The 23,500-nt window shown below is 40.7% G+C and overlaps 3 protein-coding genes and 1 long non-coding RNA gene across 5 annotated transcripts in view; 3 read left to right on the top strand and 1 right to left on the bottom strand.

Annotated features, from left to right (window-relative positions):
- slc25a21 (solute carrier family 25 member 21) overlaps positions 1-926 on the top strand; it is an 88,462-nt gene extending 87,536 nt beyond the window's left edge. For both annotated transcript variants that reach the window (XM_086095465.1, XM_086095466.1), the window contains one exon: positions 12-926. In XM_086095465.1, coding sequence (XP_085951591.1) covers positions 12-73 — 62 coding nt within the window. In that variant the 3' untranslated portion in view covers positions 74-926. The remainder of the gene's footprint in view (positions 1-11) is intronic.
- Positions 927-4,293: 3,367 nt separating this feature from the next.
- Positions 4,294-13,724, bottom strand: pax9 (paired box 9). The gene is made up of 3 exons (XM_086095462.1): positions 13,572-13,724; positions 10,343-10,999; positions 4,294-5,623 (listed from the first exon to the last, which is right to left on the bottom strand). Exons 1-3 carry the CDS (start codon positions 13,573-13,575, stop codon positions 5,442-5,444), a joined length of 843 nt encoding a protein of 280 aa, XP_085951588.1. The 5' UTR covers positions 13,576-13,724; the 3' UTR covers positions 4,294-5,441.
- Positions 11,049-15,426, top strand: LOC147162591 (uncharacterized). Its single transcript, XR_015097153.1, has 3 exons — positions 11,049-11,176; positions 11,590-11,631; positions 15,401-15,426. It is a non-coding gene; the product is annotated as an uncharacterized LOC147162591 (long non-coding RNA).
- Positions 15,427-18,760: 3,334 nt separating this feature from the next.
- Positions 18,761-22,755, top strand: nkx2-9 (NK2 homeobox 9). Its single transcript, XM_086095461.1, has 2 exons — positions 18,761-20,333; positions 21,801-22,755. Exons 1-2 carry the CDS (start codon positions 20,093-20,095, stop codon positions 22,442-22,444), a joined length of 885 nt encoding a protein of 294 aa, XP_085951587.1. The 5' UTR covers positions 18,761-20,092; the 3' UTR covers positions 22,445-22,755.
- Positions 22,756-23,500: the final 745 nt, after the last annotated feature.

The raw sequence follows: 23,500 nt of genomic DNA on the forward strand, positions 1-23,500 counted from the left end.
TTTGACCACAGGTGGCGCTGTGATGCTGCTGGTATACGAGTACGTGTCCGGATGGCTCCAGAGAAACTGGTAAAGACACGGGACCGAGCCAAAAAAAACAAAAAGTGCCCTTTGGGATTGTTGCCGCCAATGAAAAGGTATATTTATTTTATGAAGTATCTTCAATATGAATCCAAAGGCAGTTTATTAAGGTCTCTTTGCCTTTTCTTTTTCTTTTTTTTTTAACCAAATCAATACTTGCTAAACGCCATTCAGTATTTTTTGTCTTCAAAAAAAATCCTCTGCAACTTTCATTCAAGTACTCAGGAAATATGTCTTGACGTTCGCTTGTCAACAAAACGTCTCAAACGGAAACAGCCAAAGTATGTCAATATTCTATTTGCACAGTGATTCATACAACGTTAGGACTTGTGCTTGGGACCCATTTAAAAAAATATATATATCTTGTTTAGTTAACTCACAAATTCAGCAGTCTGCATGTACACGTTTTTAAAAGTATGTTAAGATAGAGAGCACTGTCGTTTTTTTAGCTGTTGCATGATTGTTTTTGTGTTTTTTACTGGATCATTTGTATTGTCTTTTTCTTTTCTTTTTTTAACTGATGTAGTCTTTTACCCCGGAAAAAAACTTGCTTCCCTCACTTGTGTGTGTTCGGAGCACTTTTTCACACAGTTGCTTTTGATGTTGTTTGTTTCTCACCCATGAAAGTTCAAGTGCCTGATTGTTGTTGTTGGAGGCGGTCCCGTCAAACAGCACAAAAGAAAAGAAAAGTCGGTTTTATTTAGAAGGAAAAAAACATTCAATCGAATCCGTTTATTTTCATTTTTTCGTTTTAAGTTGTCATAATTGCCATTTTTTATGAAGAAAGCTGATGTGTAGTTGCAACTATTGCCAAAAAAAAAGAAAGAATAAAAAGTCACTTTTGATCACTTGTTTCGATCACTTGGGTGTGTTTGGAGCACTTTTTTTTTCACATGGTTGGCTTTGTTGTTGCATGTTTGTTTTTTTTCCCCCATGAAATGTTAAGTAGCTCCCATTTTGGGGTTGTTGGTGGTGGTACAGCAAGACAAGCAACACGAAAAAAGAATCAACAAAGACGGCATCAATGTGAATGTCGTTTTACAAATTACATAACTCCAAAAAATAATTAGAAATCAACAAAACTGGTTGGTTCAACAGTTAAAGATGTGCAACATTTTTATTCGCCACCTCAAATCCAACTTTTATATTATTTTAAAAATTTGAACTCCTAAAGGAACTTTGTCGTTTATTGCAAATTTACCTTAATGTTTTTTAAATTGGACAAAAACATGTGATTGCATCTTTTTCAGTTTCCTTCTATCCTCATCTTTTTTTTTTTTTTTAACTATCATCACGAGATCAAATCGGCCGATAAAAATAGGGTCAATTTTTTGTCTTTTTTTTTTTGTCTTTTTTTTTTTTACATTATAACCAATCGGCAGTTTTTTGTCTGTGTTGTAAAGTTGAAAAAATACCAAAGGACAAAATATTATAAAACAGTCAAATGGTCTGCCGGTAATTCATATCTTTACTGTTGTAAGAAGTTATTCTATAATGTTTTTAATTAATTGATTGATTAATCGGTTATCAGTCTCAAAAAAATCTATATCGGTCGGGCCCTTGTCATATGAAATGGTTGACGAATAGAGTCATGGTGCCAGAAATTTTGCACCATTTAAATGAATACTTGTTTCTTGGCGCCGGCAGCAATTTGAACGGCCCCTGACATTGGGATGCGGCCCTGGGGGGGGGGCGACTGATGACATCGTAGCCCGTCGTCTTCGCCATTGGGCGCCGTTCGTTTGTTTCCGAGACATCCGAATTCCCCGCGCACCTTCCTCCCGCCGTAAATCTCACACCTTTCCTTCTCCACGCCTCATCCGCTGTCTCCGCAATATTTCAATCGTGCTCGCTTGACAGCCTTTGGCGCACGCGTGCGCTTTTAACCATTAATATCATTCATACGTGCGGCGTATTGAGGCAAATAGCTGGCAGCCAGTGGGCGGACATTTTGTTTGCGATCATGTCACGTTGTGCTCCACCGGAGACCACCCGACTGGTTAAGCCGCAGCTGGACTGACTTTCTCCTTTTCAAACTTTTACCGGCTCACCTGTTTTGTGAAGCTGAGCCATGATTGGTCGTTATACGCCCTGAGCAACTGTGATGTTATTTGAAGTCGACAGCATGTGGCAAAATCCCCTGACATGGATAAAAACTGCTGGATTTTTATACCTGACTCGTCTTCCACATAGGAAATATTCATTAGAATAAATACCCTGTTTGGACTAGCGGGGCTGCTTCGCACATTTTTTAAAGGACAAATTTGGGTTGACTTCCCCTTTAACTGGTTTCAACTGGTAAGTGTGCAAAATGGTGCCCAACATAGGAAAAGTTCATATAGTTATTATCGTATGTTTATAGTTTGCATGCATGCCAAGGAGGCATAAATCTGACAAGATTTAAAAGTTCGATAAATCATTTCCATTTTTTTTTCCTCCATTGATGTGACCTATAAACTACGGAAGAGGATTCGGGCCAGTGGGGGGGGGGGGGGGGGAGTTTGGCAGGATTCTCACTTTTTTTCTCAGAATTCTCACTGGTTTTAATCTTTCTTTTTTCAATTGTTGTTGTTAGTTGCAGTTCTTTGCCCAAATGGTACTTTTATTTTTTTATTTTTTATTTTTTTTGTTGTGGTTATATACGGAAGAGGATTAGGGCCAGTGGGGGGAAAAAAGTGAGAAAAAAAAGTTTGGCAGGATTCTCACTTTAATCTCAAAATTCCGACTTTATTAGTGCTACTATTCTTCTCACTTCAAAGTCAGAATTCTGAGAATGAAGTGAGAATCCTGCCAAACTTCTTTTTTTTTCTTCTCTTCATTGGCCCTAATCCTCTTCCGTATATATCCCCCAACAACTAAAAAATAATAATAAAAAATAAAAAGTACCATTTGGGCAAAGAAATGCAACTGTAACAATTGAAAAAAATTGAAAACTGAAATGTAGTTGCATAACTGTGCACACCCTCATAGCTGAAAATGTTGCACTAAATCGCACTTAAGTGCCTTTGATTAACCCCAAATGAAGTTCAGATGTTCTAGTAGGCTGCTTTTTTTCTAGTCTTATGCCCTGCAGAGCGTTTCCACAGCATTAGAAGGACCTGATTGTTCAAGGGTATCAGTCAGGAAGTGGTACAAAATAATAAAACATAACATGGCACCCAGTGAAGACAGAAGGTAACCTCCAAAATAGTTGCAAAGACGAGAAGGAAACTGCTCAGGAACGCCGTCAAGAGGCTGACGGTGACATTGAAGGAATTTCTGGCAAGTAACGTGACAACAATCTCCCGTCTTTAGACTGAATGTCTGGGCAACGATGTAGGGTTGAAAGACAAAAAGAAGCCTTACCCATGGATCATTTTCAACACTGCTCTTTACGATGAGGCCAAATATTGACCCCCCCCCCACCCCACCACCACCACCACCCCCTTTTCCGAAGCCTGAAGCAACGGTCCGTGACCACTGCATGCGGGGACGAGCGCTTTCCAAGTCAAATCCGACTGTTGACACTGTGGCAGCCGCCAGCCGTCTGTTTATGCCGCAACAAAAAATCTCTCCGGCAGGTAAAGTCAGCAACAGGTGAGCGTGTTTTTTTTTCTAAAATATTCATCACCCCCTCCCCCACTTCCTGTTTCAACATGCCTTGTGGGATTATTTATGACACTTGACGCCTTCCCACTAAGTGTCCCTCCAAAGGGGTTTTGCATCTTTTTTGAGGTTTTGCATGTAGCTCATGTGTCGAATGAGTTTGAAGGACTCCCGGTGCTCAGATTTACTGCATTTTGCATGCACCTGAATGCAACGTTAATCTTTCAAACTAAATGGTAAATTGTACTTGCTTGTTTTTTTGTGATGTCTTGACTAATGAAGAAAATAATAAATATTCTATTTCTGTTTCCTCCCCATCAAAATAAGATGTGTGTGTGTGTGTGTGTGTGTGTGTGTGTATATATATATATATATATATATATATATATATATATATATATTCTTCAAAATAAAAATGTAAAAAAAAAAAAAAAAATTGTAACCCTCTGCCTCATTTCTAGCGTCTCCTCTTCAAAGCAAATTTCCAAAAATGACAAAGCCATGTAGCATATCTTTTCCCCTTCAAAATAAAATGTATTTGATGAATCCGCTATTGCCTTCAACATAAAATTGAATATTGTGCTAAGTATGCACAACTACAGATACATAATTACGGTACTTTAAATAAACCAAATGTAACTCCTAGGAATCCAAATTATTTAAGGGATTCATGTGCACTAAATACGATTTTACAAATTAAATTATTATAACCAAAAATATTTGAAAAATAAAAAACATTTTGTATAGTTTATATACAGTACCATGTAGAAACACTCGTTACCAATAAAAAAAAATGTGTTACCAAAGTAAAGTTTTGAAAAATTTACAGTAAACAAAAAAAAATGTATGCAAAAGTTTGTTTTGCCTAAAACAATGTGTTTCCCGTCCTCATTGATCTCACTTTAGCTTTTTGTCTTCACAATAACGTGCCAAATTTTAAAGGTCCAAAACAGCCAAACAATTTAATCAGATACATTCAATTTCATTGTGCAACATCATGTGTCAATTGTCACTGCTGAGAATTCCGCCAACAACGAACGTACATACGCCAAGTGACGATTAATTGCACTTCATTCTACGTACCTTTTATTCTAATAAATAATAACAAATAAAAACAACGGGGGTGCTAGATGTTTCTGTTTTCTTTTTGCTCCGTTAATACAGTGATTCCCAACCAGTGTACCGTGGCACATTCGCGTGCTGTGGGAAATAATCCCATTTCACTATCTATGCCAGTGAAGTATAGTGATGGAAAGGACGGCAGACGGTAAATCATTAACTTGGGCATGCACTTGTTATGACATTTGTTAAAATTGTAACGCAATTGGAAGGTGTTAAACATAAGGTCGACAGAATGAATTGACAATTCTATTATTTAATCAAATATATATCTTTGCTAGAAGGTCTTGATCTTCTCCATTTGCTGTTAAGTAATCTTGGCCAAAAGGTTGGGAATCAATGCCTTAAGAAGATACGTAAATCATATAAAAGTAGAAAATGCCATTATTATAAAGAACCCTGAATGCAACATTTCCCCCTTTTCGAGTTGGAACGGCGATAGAAGTTCTGCGCATGCGCGTGGAATGCATCTTAAGGTCCACCTGTCGCGTCGTATTCCGTGGTGCGTTCGCGGCCACGTCGGAAGTTCAACAATTACATTTAAAAAAAGGCAAAAATTAAATCCCGTAGTCCTTCATTTAAGAAAAATAGTCATCGCGGATGTCATGGCCGCCGGGTGGACGACGTTGCGGCCTTGCGAGTCCGACAGCCCGCCGTCACAGCTGCCATTGGCCGGCGGCCGCGGCGGCGGCGGCGGCCGCCATGTGTGTGCGGTCACAGAGGCCGACGTGGTGCCGCTGTACCCCGTGGAGGCTGACGCTCGGGTGGTGGGCCGCCGGGAGGCCGGGATGCTGGGTGCTGTGACACAGCTGCTCGCTGTGGGCGAGCCACTCGGCGTCTGTTCGAGTGGGTGACAAAAGAAAGTAAAAAAAAAAAAGAAAAGAAGAAGCTCCGTTAAATCCAATGAAATGCTCCGGCAGACACAAAATGGCGGCTTTGCTAAGTAAGCTGATTTTCCATGTATGTTGTGGTAGGCCTGCACAACTCAGCAAAGGTACTTATTCTCTATACGTAAGTAGAAGTACAGATATTTTATTTAAAAAATAATTTAAAAAAAGATTTAACTCATGTTCGAACTGCGGCCACAGTCAACGGAAACACCTGCACGCGTAATGAGAACCTGATGAGAAATATGTCCATTTTTACATTTGCCAGCGGTTATTTTTGCGCTCGGTCGTCTCGGCAACATACAACCGCGCCAGGTCTCATCTAGGGGCTGTTCCTAATAAATCGGGGCCAGCAGAAATCACCAAACTATTACACACAAGCTTTGCCTGTGATGTAACTGTCAAATGAGGAAGTCGTTCTCGCCCTGATTCGGCGCCATTTCGGGGCTAGGCTGAAGTTTTGACAACAAATGATGCAAAGAAGTCTATATTTTTATAATTTTCAACATTTGTAGACTTTTTAGGTTTTTCATCTCACATGAGAGGTGGCAAAATCCTTTAAAAGTTTTTAAAAGTATAGACTGAAATGTACTTCAATACAAAATTAGAAATAATTTTTTCATGTCAACTGACGTGAAATGAGATCCTGCGCCATTTGCTTTGTTCAGTGCGTGAGAAGAGGGAGAGTTGTCACCAGGACAACGCATCGGCTCACAATACCCTGAGCATCTGACAGTTCCTGCCTGAGAAGAACATGGCCGACCCATGTGTTTTTTGCTTCCCTCTTTCTCAAGCTCAACGGAGCTCGTTTTGGAGTCGGGAACAACATAAAGAATCCTTCCAGACTGGTCCATTACACTTGAGGGTAACTCCTTCCAAAGCGAAAACTTGTAGTTTAGATTTCAAATGTATCTTTCGTGACAAGATTTGAATCCTTTCCGACATATCTCGTATGTGTTTCGTTTTTGTTTGTTTGTTGTTGGGGTTTTTTTTGGGGGGGGGGGGGTATCAGATTAGACAGAATTTTTGAATGTCAGAAGCTGTTGGTTTTTAGGCTGGCACAAGCCACAACGCATTTGCCTCCATTTTTTTCCTTTTGCTGTCCTGGTTTTTATCACTATTTAAAAAAGTATCGGTAGCCTATTTTGGCAAAGAAGCAAAAAGTACAAATTGAAGAAAACAATCAGAAACGTAAATACTCAACTAAAGTACAAACTCAATACGCAGAGTAGCATGTTTGTACTTTGTTAGGAAAATTCTAAACGCAAATTAAACTTCAGGTCAAAAATCTCATTTATTTGCTCTTTGCGCCAGTTTGCAGTTGTGGAAGTCGATTTTTTTTTTGTGTCTGTGGTGAAATACATTTCAGAGTCTGTACTTTACTTTGGACTTGAGTGAAAGAGTTGAAAACGTTAAAACTCTAATATTCATAATTCTTCTTTATCGATAAATAAATACAAATCTAAACGTTTCTAATCTTTGCATCGTATTTTGTCACAGGACTCAAAATGGCGCTGAATGTTGCCGCGCAATTGTTTCCTGTATACTTGGCATTTACATCATGCTAAAAGCTTGTTTCCAATATTTTGGGTGATTTCTACCTCGCCCCGAATGATAAGGAACATCCTCTTTGTGTGACCTGGCTTGGTTATACATCGGTGCGAGGTTCAAGTCTAATGATAACCGTCGGCAAGTGTAAAAACCAATACATTTTTATGCAGGTCTCGTTATAAGCGTTTGTAATATTGTCCCCGGTTGATCAAATTAAATGACTTATTTGAAATATTTTTTTCCACCTTATTTGCCCACTTGATGGAGCCGAAATGCACAGGAAGAGCCCTCAATATGACCTGGCATGGTTTCACATCGCTGGAACTTTCAAATCAAATAATAAACGCCGGCAAAAGTAAAAAATAAAAAAAATTATACGGCCGGCGCTGGTCTCGAATGTCATTGCAGGCTTGCAGGTGTCCCTAATGTTGTGTCCGGTTATTATTACATTTCAACTGGAAGTAACTCAAAGAAACACAAGTCATCGTTTTATTATGTCCTGGGACGCATTAAGTGCAATAAAAATCGCACGTGCATGAGTCGCTTATTGATTTCGTGGATTATTTTGGCTGGGGGTGGGTGGGGGTTATGAAATATGATCAAGAATGAGCTGTGTGGCATCGAGGCAGGCATGAACAGACTTGTTGAGTTTAGAGCGTGATGAGGCCCTGTGTGTGTGTGTGTGTGGGGTGGGGGGGGGGGGGGGTCAGTCGGCAACATTTATTTATGGACTGGAAATCTCCCCTCCCTGCCTGACAACGTACTATTTGATTAAAAATGTCTCTGACAAATGATCGCTTTTATTCATGTTTGCGCCTGTGGCTGCGTCCTGTCAAAATTGTGAAGGGTGACGTCACCCAATAAGGCCTCGTTCATTCAAATCAGGCCGCACGTGCGCCAAACTAATAGGACTCGGATCAAAAATAGCATTTCATTCGAAAAGTGAATGACACTTTTATGGCCTGAAGTCACGTCAACATTTGCAATGCCGTAATCTGCTGTACATCACAATTTTAATATTTGTTTTTGTTTTGTTTTGTATCGTTTGGTGGTGGGGGGGGGGGGGGGTCACATTTGATCCAAATATAAAAATTCAGACTGCTTTGTTGTTTTAACCCATTTTAATCATACTTGATTGTTTTTTTTTCCCCTCACATTTTCATTAGCCGTTGCACATGCAGATCACTTTTTTAAAAATAAATTCTTATTGGTCATATAAACTCATTTTACGCACATAGTTTTTAATTTTGCAATTACATTTTCAGTCACTTTTCGATTTCTTGTCTTCTTCCTTTAGTCACATTTGACGTAATCGTTCACATTCGAAAGTTATTTTTTTTCTTCTTTTTTTTTTTGCGGGGTAATAAATTATTTTATTTAGGCCATGCAAATGTCTACCTTTTTTCATGTAGCCATGTTGTTCAGTTTTATTTTAATTCACACTTATATAAAATTATTTCATAAACACACACACACTTCCCTGTATAGGCTACAAGGATAAAATGATCGAAACAATAAATATTTTAGAAAATTGTGTAGCATTTACTATTTTGTATTTAATTTTAAAAATGCATTCTCATTTAATTAAAAAAATACATGTATTACATCGAAGGAAAATTGATAAATCACGAAATCCATACGTCACCACACTTGAGCTTGTTTGTAATGCGGAAGATTATGTCTGCTTTGGACGATTTAAAACATCCTTTCATTTGTCTTGAAAATATAAAATCATGTTTCCCAAACGACAAGTGTGTGCGTGTGCGTGTGCGTGTGTGTGTGCGAGCGATTTATAGTGTGTGTATTCATTCTATAGACAAGACAAGTCGCACCTTGTCAGTCAAAGCTGTCTTCTCAAATTTAAAAAGGATTTGCTTATTTTGAAAATCAGACTAAGCGTCATATCAAGCAATGCAAAATAGGGAAATTATTTTGTACAACATTCAATCTGATTAGTGACTCAAACCACGTCAAGTCAACAGCACTTTTGATTACAGTACTGTATTTTTTTTCTTAAAACGTGAGTTGTTTGCACAATATTTATTTTTCTACTGCAACGTCAAAAAAAAAAAGTTTGTTTCCATCATCAAGTCTATATTTATTTAGATTTGGACTACTTCATTTTTTATTTTGTCTATAACCTTTTTTTCTCGTGTTACAGATGGGGAAAAAACACGTCAGATTCATTTTTTATATAGCAAATGTGTGTTTGTTTTTATTTCAAAAATGCGAAATGAAATATAGGTTACCAAAACATTTATAATTGACAAGTCAATATGAATAAAATATAATTTACCAAAACATTTATAATTGACAAGTCAATATGAATAAAATATAATTTACACACAATAGCTGCGCAATTAATTTCTTGTAATTGTGAATTATTTATTTGTATTTAATAATTATTGATTAAGCGCCTATTTCTGTACGTATTTATTTTAGGATTCTAAATTGAAATTGTCCTTGTTAAGTGCATTTTAACAAATCTCACTAACTTGGTGGGGAATACAATGTGACGTCAGCAGCTCGTCTTAATACTCGTTTTACGCCCCCCCCCCCAAAAAAAAACGGTCGTAAAATGTGTGTCCTAAAAATCCTCACGGTTTAAATTCTACAAAACAGACACTTATTTTTTATGTCACTTTTGAAAATGATTATTCAAACTCCTCCTCGAGATGTATTATCTCAAAGCGTCACACATCTGCTGAAATTGCACGCGCAAATTCATCTTCTGCCGCAAATTCCTGGCGTGGGCCTCAGCTCCGGGTTTCAGCTCCGAACCGACCCGCGACAGGACGCCTGACAGCGGGCCTGACAACACTCCCCTCTCCCGCCTCCTTGGGAGCAACCCCAGCCAAGTGCAAACGAAATCTCGTGTTGACATTGAGTATTAGTATTGATTTACTCTGGATCGTGTTTCCCATCTTTCCAGAAAAAGCGATGGCAGCTTTTTAGGATTTGGATTCGTGCGCTTTCACGCACGCATGACGCAGCCCCCAAAAAATGATAACCACACTTTTTAAAGCATGAAATAAGCCCAATGTCGGCAGCAAGCTGAAAAAGAAAAGCCGATTAGAGAAACACACTCACTCACTCACACACACTTGCAGGCAGCTTACTTTGCTGCTCGGTAATGGACCGGATCCCCAGAATGTCCGTGACCGAGTGCGACGAGGGCCAAATCCGGTGCATGGCGTGCATGTGTCCGGGGAGCGCGGGCATGCCGGGCGGCGTGGCCACTTTGGAGCCCGGGTACGAGTACAAGTGGTTGTAGGGCAGCCCGGCGGCGGCGGTCTGCGGCGCCGGGTGCGCGTGCGGGTGCGACTGCGCATGCGCCTGCTGCAGCTTGGCCGACTCGTAGGGGCCCTGGTGGGCCTGCAGGCCGCCGATCTTGTTGCGCAGGATGCGGCTGATGGAGCTGACGGACGGCAGGTTGAACTTGTCGCACACGCCGTCGGCCAGCAGCCGGTCGCGGATCTCCCAGGCGAAAATGCCCGGGTCGCGCTGCTTGTACGTCCGTATGTGCTTGACCACGGTGGGCGTGGTGACGCGGGGCTTGCTGCCGCCGATGGCGCCCGGCAGGATGGAGCCGGTCTCGTTGTAGCGCGCCAGGATCTTGCTGACGCAGCCGTGCGACACGCGCAGCTGCCGGCTGATGTCGCACGGCCGGATGCCGAGCTGCGCCAGCTCCACGATGCGCAGCCGGATGGCGTTGGGCAGCGGCCGGCCGTTGACGAACACGCCGCCCAGCTGGTTCACCTCGCCGAAGGCCGGTTCTGGAAGAGGAGAGGAGAGAGTGTCAACGCGAGGGTTCGGAGGTGCTTAGCGGAACGCTCTTGATAGAGAAGATGATTGATGGAGACGGATTTGTTCTGGAACGACGCTGTTGACTCGTCTTCCGGACTGCCTGTCAGCTGACCAACACTAACCAATCAGGAGCGAGCAAACTTGAGGTCAAGAACAGCAGATTCAACACGCTCATTTAGCTACTTGTAGATAAGAAAAATGTGGAAACGTGTAAATAATAATAATTCTATAAACATAAGTGTATATGTAAATATATATATTTCAACAAATTAACTTCAATTGTACCCGTTTCTGAACCTTACAAGAGCAAGTTACGTCGTTGCGGGGGCGCAATGCACGGAAGCGGACGCGCTCTTTTCATGCCCTCCAAAGCGACTTCGAGTGGATCAAATTGAGTCCAATATTGTCTGCTGACTCCAGTCAACTAAGAATATATTGCATTTATTTGTATTTTTCCCCAGCGTGTCAAATTTATACTCGGTTCTTGTCACGTTTGCGTGCATCCATCATGCAGACTCGAGCTAGTAAATCACTCAAAACAAATGTTTTTGTCTTATAGATGAGTGCATGTTGATGCTGAGAGACTCAAGCAGATCAAAAGGTAAGCCCAGATTTCATTTATTTTCACACATCATGCTGAAAACCAAACGTTATGGTGGTCATTATGCCACACTCGTGCGACTCATGCGTGCAGCATATATGAACCTCTCGCGCGTGTCTGTCGTTCGTCATCATGCTGAATCCCAAATGCAGTCTGTTTGATTGTCATGCTTCACTTGCATGCATCATGCTGAGACTCGAGGGTCTCAAACTGCATGTCTGCGTTCCACATGCGTCCTCCTTCCTGGTGCCGAGACTCAAGCAGATCAATGAGCGTGGATCAATTGTATTAAACATGTAAAAATGTTCACAGGTATGCTTGCCTTATGCTGAAACGCAAGCATAATTACTGTGCCGCACTTTGTAGCATCAGTGCTAAGACTCAAATGTAGTAAATATCAAATATTAGTGCCATACGCATTATGCTGAGAGTCAGTTAAAGGTAAGTCCAACTATGGTTGCTGAATTCTGCTCTAAGCGTAAATGCTGAGCAATAAAAATAAAAATAATAGTCATATACACTCGGATGTGTCGTGCTGAATATCAAGTGTATCAAATGCATCCGATCGTGTGGATATGCTGCACTTTCATGCATCATGCTGAAGCTCAGGTTAAATATTAGTTTCTTGTGCAATGCTGAAACTCGGGCGTCCCATCTGAAGTACTTTTTATTGGTACCGTTTGCATGTTGTGTTGTCATGCCGGAACTCTAATGTATCAAAATTTGCATTATATATTCTTTGCTTTCTAGATTTCCTTCATGCTTCACATCATGCTGAGACTTGTGTGTAAAAAATGCAAATCAATCATAAATTGTATTTTTTTATTTATTTTTTGCATGATGTTGAGATTAAAGAGCAGCAGCAAAAAAATTTATAAATGACCATTGTAGACACGCCTAATGCTGAGACATAAGCTCTATCAAACGCATCATTTGCATAGCTGTGCGCGCACAATGCTGAGACTCAAGTAAAGAACACTTAACACCAACATAAGGATTATAGGTAGAACGTACCTCCACGCTCACTGCTTTGGGTGTGTCTATAAAGCAAGGTACAAGTATGTGTGTGTGTGTGTGTGTGTGCTGAGTGCAGAAAATAACAGCTTTAATGCATAAAGAATTTACCTGATTGCAAATTAACAAGATCTTTGCATGCTGAGACTTGCGTTTCGAAAGCAAGGTCGGCATAAAATTGTATTAGCGCACATAATGCTGAGAATATTAATAATGATTTTTCAATGCATCATACTTGCCGAGTGTTTTTTATTTTATTTTATTTGTGTCATCGCAGGCGTGCCTCTTGTCTTTTCGCTTAATGCTGAAACTCAAGCGTGTGCAAATATATTCATTGAGACAGACACGCAACATGCATGCTAAAACTCCTTCTTAGGCGGACGCGATTGCCTCTTGACGCTTAATGCCGAGACTTGTGTGTGAGAACGCTATCATTTATTTGAATTTTGGTGCATCCGTCGCGCATGCTGAGACGTGCTCTTTATTTGTACACAGATTTGACATGCTGAGATTTGAGTGTACGCTAATGTGTAAAAAGACATTTTGACGAGTATGGATCATGGAAAAATCAGTACAAATGGTTCCATGCTGAGAATGAAGCGCATAATGTTATGCCTCGATTTTTTTTTTTTTATATAACTTTTTTTTCTTACATCTTCCATAATGATGTCACCCATACGGACGGCGAAGTAAGAATTCCATCGCGCAGAATGACGTCACGATCATAAACACTTTGAAATCGAATGGAGCATTTTTTAACGTATCGTGCCGAAACATCAGCAGCAATGGTATGAAACTTAGCTGCATGCCTGCAACTTCCCAGCGCCCCCCCCCCCCCCCCCAGCCAGCCCACCACAATCACGTCTTTCCCGCTGCACTCGCTCCCGCTGAGTTTGTTGCTCGCTCGCTCGCGAGTTGCGACTCACCCATGCTGGCGTTGAAGCCGCAAAGCAGGAACACGGCGGCGTCCGCTTGCTGCTGCTGCTGCTGCTGCTGCTGCTGCTGCTGCAGGGCCCTGCTGCTACTGCGTGGCTCCTGCTCCCCGTCCAGCGTGTCCAAAACAACTCAATCCTGGCTTAATCCTTCCTCCTTCCTCCCCACCCCCCCTCCGGGCCCCCCCACCACCACCACCACCACCGCAACCACCAGCCTGCTCTCCTCTCCTCTCCGCTCCTCTCCGGCAGCCCCCCCCTACGACCACCAAGCTTTCCAAAGAAGACGGACGGGCGAGTGAGGCTCGGCGAGGCAGACGCGAAGCTCGGACGCGTTTGGGGAAGACGCGACGCTCCCAGCAGCTTTTTTACTTTTCAATCCGCTCCGCACAACTCGGAGGTTGGACCTGCGCATGCGTGCTCGCCATGTGATTGGCTTAAAGATAGGAAGGCGCGCTGCTATTGGTGGCGGAGTTTGACTTGACACTTGACCCCCCCCCCCCCTCGCCCCCCCCGCCCCCCACCCAAACCATCCTCAACCATCACTCTGACTGCATGTCACCGCCAATGTGTTTGTTATTGAGACTGATAGTACACTAGTGGCCACATGCACGCCCCCCCCCCATCACCCCCCCCCCACCCCCAAGAAAAATTGCACTTGAAAAATCCAAATTTCGCTGTTTAAAATGCCACGGAAAAAACACACAACTCCGCTCTCGTGTTACTTTTTTGTGCGTCCACGTGCGATTTGGACACTTTGACATGACACGCGCATGCAAATTAATTATGCATATGCATGTTTGCATATCATCTGCCGCCATAGTGCTTTCGATTTGATGCAAAATAAGTATCTGCAGGTGCGCGAAGATTTCACATGCATGCAGGCCTTGTTCCACGCACACACAAGCGCGCAATTCTCTTCACGTTTATTTAAATTGTATTTTATTTAAAAAAAAATTGTGTTAAATGAACCAAATAAGCCAAACAAAAACGACCCATTTTCCTTTGCAAACAAACGCGTTAAGTCACACGCGCGCCAATACAAAAAAAAAAAAAAAAGTGACCCGGAAACGAGCGTGAAACGTGATCTCATTATTATGTCACATGATCGATTTTCATAACGAGCGTGTCACGGAGGATAATCGGATCGGTTGGCTTAAAATGACTTTTCGGTTTGGTTAAAAAACAAAAAAGCAGACAAAATATTTTGGGGTCTGTAAATGCAATTACAGTTATTATAATGCAATGTTGGTCTCAAGCGATGAGCATAATACACATTTGGACATATTCTGTAGAATGTTTTTGTTCTCACCTTTTATTTTGATTTTCAATTATTTTGGGGATAATTACTATAATATAATATATTTAATATGCATCGTAGTGTGTGTATATGTCAATTATTTAGTATTTTCAGTATTTTTGTAATAGATCACATAAATAAATAAATAAATTCAGAATTTGGTTGTCGTATTTAAATAAGCAACATGCTATATAGGCCTATTTTATTCTGTAAGTTTTATCATTGATTCATTCATGTTTGCGTTTTTGTATTGATATGACATTTATTGATATTTTAACGTGTTGTCCTTGTCACACATTATGCCTCTCCAAAATGATATATAACCTCTCGAATAGTTGTGGAAATGTAGTGCAGAAAGATATTAATACAAATAACATGAGCAAGCGCATGCGGCCTAATTCCACATTTGATACATTTCTCATATATGCATTTATTGTCCTTTTGTGCTTTGACTTCCACGCGTGCGCGCGCATCCTGGTGCTTGTTGCCATTATTTGTGACACGCACGATTTCCCGCCTGCAGCACGGCCGTCACGCTTTCTGGATGGACGGATGGATGGACGGATGGATGGACGGATGGATGGATGCCCCCACGGGCCTGCACGGCAATGCAGGCAGGTACGTGCATGTTGTTTATTTACTTTATGAAATTTGGCAAGCTGCATAAAAATAAAAAAAAGTGACTTTTACAAATAAATTCAATTTACTTCAGTGTTCATAAATAGTCAATGTAAAAAAAAAAAGTATTTTTACATTTACATTTAGCATCTCCATTAATAAATGATGTTGCCCCTACTGGAAAATAACGTTCAATAATAATATACAAAATAAAAAGACTAAATTATTTGCACAAGTTATCATTATCCGTGTGAGAGACTTTTACATTTTGCATAAAAAGTCAGATAAACGCCTGGCTTTATAGTTGCATTATTATACATTCATGTCATTATTATTATTAGTATTGTGGTCACAATTCATATCCTTCTATTGCGATGTTTTATTATTAGTATTCAACAACTGAAAAATGATCCTACTTGATACACTATAAATATCCAAACTAGTTCTTTAATAATAGTTTTGCTTGTATCGGTAATATCATTAATACATTTGTTGATGTTATATATTATCATTAAGTTGAATTCAATGTGTATTTAAAATACGCTTTGCTTATAATTGGATTCCATATTTATAGATGAATGTTCAAATAAGAAGGACTGTTCATTTCACGTTTTAATTAATATTTAATATTTATTTTCTTGCTGTGCACATCTGTCATAGTTTTGTTATAAATATGAGAAATTTCAAATAGTATTTGTGATATCATTAGAGGAGTATCCTTAAAAATCACCAGCCAGCGGTCATTGATGTATTATGAGAAGCAATATTCTTTTTTTTCCTCTCTTTTTTTTTCTGTTTTAAACTGCATATATTCAATCCTAATAGGCTATGTCATTTGTTGGCATGAAATTATTTTGTTCTTTAATAAAAAAAATAAAAATAACTCACCTTATTTGCTGGCGTGCACGGCCGACTGCAACACTTCGTGTGCATCTTAATAACCACCGTCGCCATTTTAACTTTCTGCTCTATGGATGATGTACAGTCTTGTTACACACACACACACACACACACACACACACACACGCACACACACTCCATCATTGGGTCATGTTGACACCTGGCCTGCATTACGCCACGCGTGTTACATGTTGACTCGCAATGCAACTTTTGTAGCTCAGGGAAAGCCAAAGGTGACGCTTTGTTGTCACATTCTGATAAATATTGAATATTGCAAAACAAATCATTCAAAATCCTATTTTGAGCCTTTTGGGCCCCCGAGCCACAGTTTGGAAACACCTCGATACAAAAGGGACAGCAAGTGAAGCATACTTGAGTTGAACACGTATGACGACATGAGTAGCTACTACTTTTTTTTAAGTGTTGGCAGGGTATGGCTTTTGTACCACGTGACCTGATTACCTTTCAAAATAACCGAACCTGCAATCACTGGACAGGATGTAGTCGTTTGCTACATTATTTTTTTTTTTTTTGTGAAGTATGTTTTTTTTATTTTTTGTTACTTTTGTTCAGATTTTTTTAGTTATTAAAAAAAACATATATAATTTAACATTTCAAATGTTTTAATATATCTGGATTTTAGTTTTTTATGTATATGTATTTATTTTATTTAACATTTTCAATTAGTTTTTTCTATGAATCATTTATGCATGTATTTATTCGTCATTAATTCATTCATTGAATCTATTATTTATTCACTCATTTTATTCACCTTCAGGCGCTGGCAGTTTCCTATAATGCAAAAAAAAAAAAAACATGCTTAAAACAAGTTTCAATTATGCCTGAAAAAAGTAAGAAAAAGATAAGTGACATTTCCAAAAATACTTATACTTACTTTTAATTGATATGCTGAAAAATGTATTGTCAAATGTGTTCTGTAAATAATGAGACAGAATAATTAGCTCATTAATATGCATAATCATGTCAAACTGGGCTTTTTGTATGCTTGTAGTGTCTGGGCAGGTCTGAGATGCGGTGGCGCCATCTGCTGGCTAATCGTAAACACATCATGACAAAGTTTGAGTGAGAGGCGCTGAGCTCAGTGCTCAAACGCGTCCAGTAGAGGGCAGCAAAGATACACGCATTGAAAACAATACGTCAAAGTGCTCAAAATATACTATTATGTTACTTTAGAAGAATAGGAAGTGTACTACTTAGCCAAACACATGACACCGATATAGTCACGTATTACAATTATTGCAATCGTCATGTCATTATAAACTCTTTAATTAAATATAAATACATAAATAAATAAATTACTTTGATTTTAAATCAAATATATAGATTTTGCTAACAATCTTGAAATAATCAAGATTTATGAAGTAAAAAGTTTAAAAAAAAAAGTGTAAAATTTAAACAATATATATATAATAAATGTTTAATGTTTTAAAAACAACTACTTATGAAATAATATAAATAATGCATTGTTGTTGGAACCAACAGACTCCCCTTTGTACAGTCCTTGTCAAAGTCTGTTAGTTCCGCAATTGGCCAGTAAGAGGCGCCGTGTCACGATTGCCGTTGTTTTCACAGGTGTACAGTAGACCAGAGCAGGCCAACAGATGTGCCTACATGGCGGCCATGTTGGCAGGGGCGACGAAGGTAACGACAGCGCGACATTAGCTTATAGCATCAACGTACGGCGCGCAGCTAGAGGGGCCTGTCCTGTCTCCATATTCATATGCTGTTTTCTCATGTAAATGTTATACAGTACTGTATAAGGTTTTATGCATTATAGGCCTACAATGTTTTATGGTCAAGTCTTTCTCCATGGAAGATTGCAACAAGCGTGCCTCATGATGTTTTCACCCAGCTCGGTAAGTTAGGATACATTTTTAAACTTTTCAACCAGGTTCAAGCTTTTTTTAGATTTATTGTGTGAAGAATGACCACAAATGTTCTCAAAACAGATTCATTTCATTGCCAAATTGAAATTCAAAACTTCCAGCTCATTCCATTCAAATGCCCAAATTTGAGATTTTCCTCAATTATATTCCCGTGCAAGTTGTGAGTGCGCGTGCGCGCGCTTGCCTGCGGTATTTTGTTGTGCGCACGTGGGCCCCGCCACCCAAATCCTCTTGGGTGGTCGTCCCAGCTGAGGTTGGGGCGGGGGTTTGCTGGGGGGTGACTTACAAAGGGTGGAAGATGTCGAGGCCCGTTCAAGCATTTGTTCCAGGCAGTCGCCATTTTGGTTTGATTGACGCCCAATGAGCGCCACAATGTGCGCCACGTTGGCAGGATAAGTCCCAGCTTGTTCATGTTGTCATGGCTCTCAAAGGGAGACCCGCACTGCATCGGACCCCCCCCCCCCCCCCCCCCACACACACACACACAAACACACACACTCCATTCCATTCACTCCCCAAAGTGATATTTTTACACGTGTGATGTGAATAATATTTAACACGCCTTAAAATGTCACTGTCATTGAAATATTCCAGATTGGAGTCAATTCAAGATTTTCCTTGTAGGGGTGTGTAAACTTGCGTTTGGTTTTAAACACGGACGGCCAAGTCATCTGCATGGCGTTTATTTTTTACATATTCTTACTCTTTACTGTTATGTTTACATTTCAATCAATTTGATTAGAGAATACTGCATTTTATTTTATTTTATATGGATGGATGGATGTATAGACATTGATGGCAAGCTAGCTAGCTAGATTGAAAGCTCGATAGATAGATAGATGGAGGGACGGACGGACGGACGGACGAGGTTAGGCTAATATTTTCAAATTGTTAGTTGTAAGTATTATACCCATTTTCATGCCGCAATCGTCGTAAATCATCCTAAATTTGGTGAGAAAGGCCTCTTTAAAGTCGTCACTGTAGATTAAAAAAAAAAAAGAGGGGGAAATAAATCCCTTTCGATGCATCGTGACGTCACATTTTTTGCATCTATTCCGAAAGTGTCCCTACAACGTCAACAAAACGGGTCGCGAAATCCAACCAAATCATAAAGAGCCTGACGTCACCGTCGTCACGCAATAATGCATAATTGCGTGACACAGATGCAAACTGTACGTCCTGTCTCCTCCGCGTATGAGTTCAACCACGCGCACGCAGGAGGCCTCCGTGCGCTAATTGCTCACTTTGTATGCAAACGCTTGACACGTTGTTTGGGCTGCAAGAGGGGGGGCTAGCGGGTTGTTAGGCTGGGAATTCTGTGTGTGTGTGTGTGTGTGTGTGTGATAATAGCACGTCGGGGCTCTTGTTGTCACTCGCCACCCAAGACGGTGATTGATGGCGGCGACAATTTAGCGTGACGTGTTTGGACGAGCGACGCGTCTAATGATGACTTGTGGCTTCCCTCCACGCATTGTGCCACCTCGCCGCTCATTCGTCAACACCTCCCGCGACAAGTGACACCGTCGCCGCCACATTCACACGGCAAAAAAAAAAAACAACAAAAAAAAAGGCGGCGGGGGTTGTTCTATATAAGCGTGGATGCGTTTGTGTAAACATTGTCGCGGCAGCCCGTCAAGTGGACTTGTTGGAATCCCCTCAAGTGCTTACTTTTTTTGCCCTCTCCTAATTATTTATTTGCGTCGAGCAAACATACGTTGGAGGTGGACTCTTTTTTTTTTCTTCTTCTTCTTTCTTTCTGTTTTTCCTTTTTTGGGTGTGTGCGCAAAAAAATGGCGGTGCCCACAAAGTTCAGCTTTTCCGTCCGGAGCATCCTGGACCTGCCCGAGCTCGACCCGAAAGCTTCGCCCGCGTCCTCGTCACCTTTCTCGGCGGCGCATGTGTCGCACTTCGCCCCCCTCTCCTCCACCTCCTCCACCTCCTCCACCTCCCCACTCACCTCCGTTTCCTCCACATCTTCCTCCGTCTCCAACTCCTCATGGATGCTCGACTTTGACCCAAGCTCCTGCATGTGTGAGTGCACCTTTTTTTTTGTATACTACACCATATCGCATGCATGCATGGATGGCTAGAGAGATAATGCTAGAAAAGGGGGCAGATGAAATTAAATCCAATTATATATTTAAAAGAAAAACTCAAAAGTATGTAACTTTATCAAAAATTGTGTTCAATCTTGTTGGCCCTTTTAAAGTGAAGAGTGTCACGAATTAGTTGTGATGTTGATGATGCTGCCTGAAAAAGGTTTGAGGTGCAGAGAAATGTTAATTCATATTCCAAAGTATAGGCCGTTTGTGATAATTAATAATAATAATAATGAATACTTGTTTTTACTGTGGTGCGTTTTTTGGTCACAAATTCTGATGTGTTGAAAGTCGTTTTTCTATATCCACTTTTTGATGTAAAAATGGTAGCGCATTGACAAAATATCCAAAATGTCCGTTTTTTTCATTTAGATATTTTTAAAATCAATTCATTCTTGGCTTAAAATAGGTATACTGTAAGCACACACACACACACACAAAAATGTTTTTACTAACTTTGATGGACAATTAAAATATAAATTCTTGCAAGATGGTCTTTTAAAGTTAAGAAAAGAATCAGTAATTAGTTGTGATGGGTGGATGAGGTGGCGGCTAAAGAAAAGTTTGGAAAGCAGAGTCCCTCCATGACACTCTCAAAGGGTATAATATATATATATATATATATTTTTTTTTTTTTTTTTTTTTTTTAATGCGACTTCATTATTATTTGTTCTCCACTAATTTTTATGAAAATCCTATAATAAATCTTGTGTTAGTTCAGGTCAGGACAGTATTTGGACATTATCAAACGGCATCACTGGGCGTGATGAGTGCATTGTAAAATCATCATCATCATCATCATTAAAATATTATTATTATTATTATTAATTGTAGGATGAATGATTGCATTTAGATGGAAACTTGCATGTTTGTGTTAATTATACTGTAGGCCTATAGTAATGAAATTAACAACTAAATAAAAGTTGGTGTTATCATAGTGATCCTTATTGTGCAAGGTAGACAATTTTGATGCATCCTTTTTTTTTTTACATATTTTATAATTGATTAAATATCAGCATTTCGCATCATTTGAATTATTATGAATAGAGACAGGCCTTTAAAATGTTTTGGAAAACTTTTTTTTTTTTAGCAATTACACAGTAATGCATGCATTTATTTTATGTATTATTTTGTTGGGTATATCACAATAATGTTTTATATGGCTTGATTTATTACCATAACTCTTTTTAAAAAAAATGTTTCTAAATCATTATGAAATGATTTATTTTTTTCTGTAAAACTTTTGGATTTTGGTTGATTTGTATATATTGGACCACTCCACAATTGACTTTTCTTTTTTCATTTTTTTTTCATAAATGGCATGCCTTTATTTATTTATGATGTCAGTACTTAAACGTCAAGTTGCTGATGAAAAACTCCCCGTCCCCTCCCCTCGCAGCCTGGGACGACGGCGGCAGCAGCGGCGGCAGCAGCAGCCTGGAGGCCTCTCCGGACTCCACCAAGCCGGACGAGCCTTCCGAACCCCGCGAGCCTCCGAGTCCGCGCGAGGCGGCGAAGAAGAGCAAGAAGCGGCGCGTGCTGTTCTCCAAGGCGCAGACGGTGGCGCTAGAGCGCCGCTTCCGCCAGCAGCGCTACCTGTCGGGCCCCGAGCGAGAGCAGCTGGCCCGCCTGCTCAGCCTGACGCCCACGCAGGTCAAGATCTGGTTCCAGAACCACCGCTACAAGATGAAGAGGGGCCGGGTAGCGGACGAGCAGCGGCAGCCGGAGATGCTGCTGCCCCCCCCGCTGCTCCGCAGGGTGGTCGTGCCGCTGCTGCTCGGCGACGTCAAGCGCTTCCACGCCGCCTGCTTGCTGGACGCCTGCGGCGCCTCCTCCGCGCATCGGCCGAGGACGCTCCGCTTGCCCCTGGCCGACTACCCGGCCCTCGCCGCCGGCTTCCCGGGCCTCCAGCCGCCCGCGTCCGCGTCTGCGGCCTCGCACCTGCAGCCTCACCGCCACCAGCACTTTGATTGCCCGGCGGCCTCAAGGCTCGCTTGGACGGATTTGTGGGGCGATTCGCTCCATTTGGCTGCGTTCAAGTGACGTCGGCGATGTTCCAGTCTACGCACGCACGAACTCAACTCACGCAACTTAGAAATTCTCTTCGAATGAAAGATCACTTTGCACATATCTGCGACTTTTTCTTTTAATGCTGTTCATATTTTTGTCATTGTGGTAGGTCTCGCGTTTTGAATATCTGGTGCTCTATGGATGTTGGATGCAGTTTTATGCAAATTAGCAGTGAATGTATTATTAGACAGAATGTTTACGGGAAAAAGTTATTTTGAAGTGTAGCGTTTTATGATTTCTTTTGTAAAGGAATGCATAAATAAACAACTTTTTATGTGTATATATATTATTTGCAGTGTGATGCTTTGCAGACATTTAAAGATTTGCTAAACGGTTTTAGGATTAACTGCATTCATGGATAAAATCTGTCAAATCTCACCTTTTTTTTTTTTGCATACACAATAAGCGCTCAGCCCATGCATTGAGTTTTTTTGTTTTGTTTTGCTAAGTATCCCCAAAACATGCTGAAATCCAAATATGAAAACCGTCTGAAGCCTTCAATCTAGTCCACTGTAGCCGTTCCGAGAAGCTTTTCTGATGTTAAAAACTTGAATTATGCATCTTAAAAGCTGTGCAAACACTTTTTTTCCTTTGAGGAAAAAAGGGGGATCCCCAGCTTGGTTTAAGCATGAGAAGGGCCAGTAACCCCCCCCCCCCTCCCCCCCCCCTTACAGAGTGAGAAGAAGGCGAGGCACCCTGTTGACGTCTGAGCCTCGGACACTTCCTTTGAACTTGAAGAGACTTGTTAAAGGCTTCAAAGTATGGAGAAGTTGACTTCTTTAAGCAGCGTTTCAAAAATGTGGCTAGAGTAGCGGAGTTGCTGTTTGTAGAAGCGTTGAAAACAAAACAGAACAAAAATAAAAGCTGATATATGATTTGATTGACTTTGTTCAAATTGTGACATTCAAATTTGAGCTCGAGAGTGGAAGAGAACCATGGACAATGAGATAATTGAAACTCCTGCTTGTTGGAAAGTTTTAAGCAGCATGACTAAAATTTTGCTAGAGCGCTGAAGAGAACCGGTGCTCA

Source organism: Leptonotus elevatus, chromosome 14 (genome assembly GCF_054856555.1).
Source record: "Leptonotus elevatus isolate MCC_2025b chromosome 14, RoL_Lele_1.0, whole genome shotgun sequence".
Taxonomy (NCBI): Eukaryota; Metazoa; Chordata; class Actinopteri; order Syngnathiformes; family Syngnathidae; genus Leptonotus; species Leptonotus elevatus.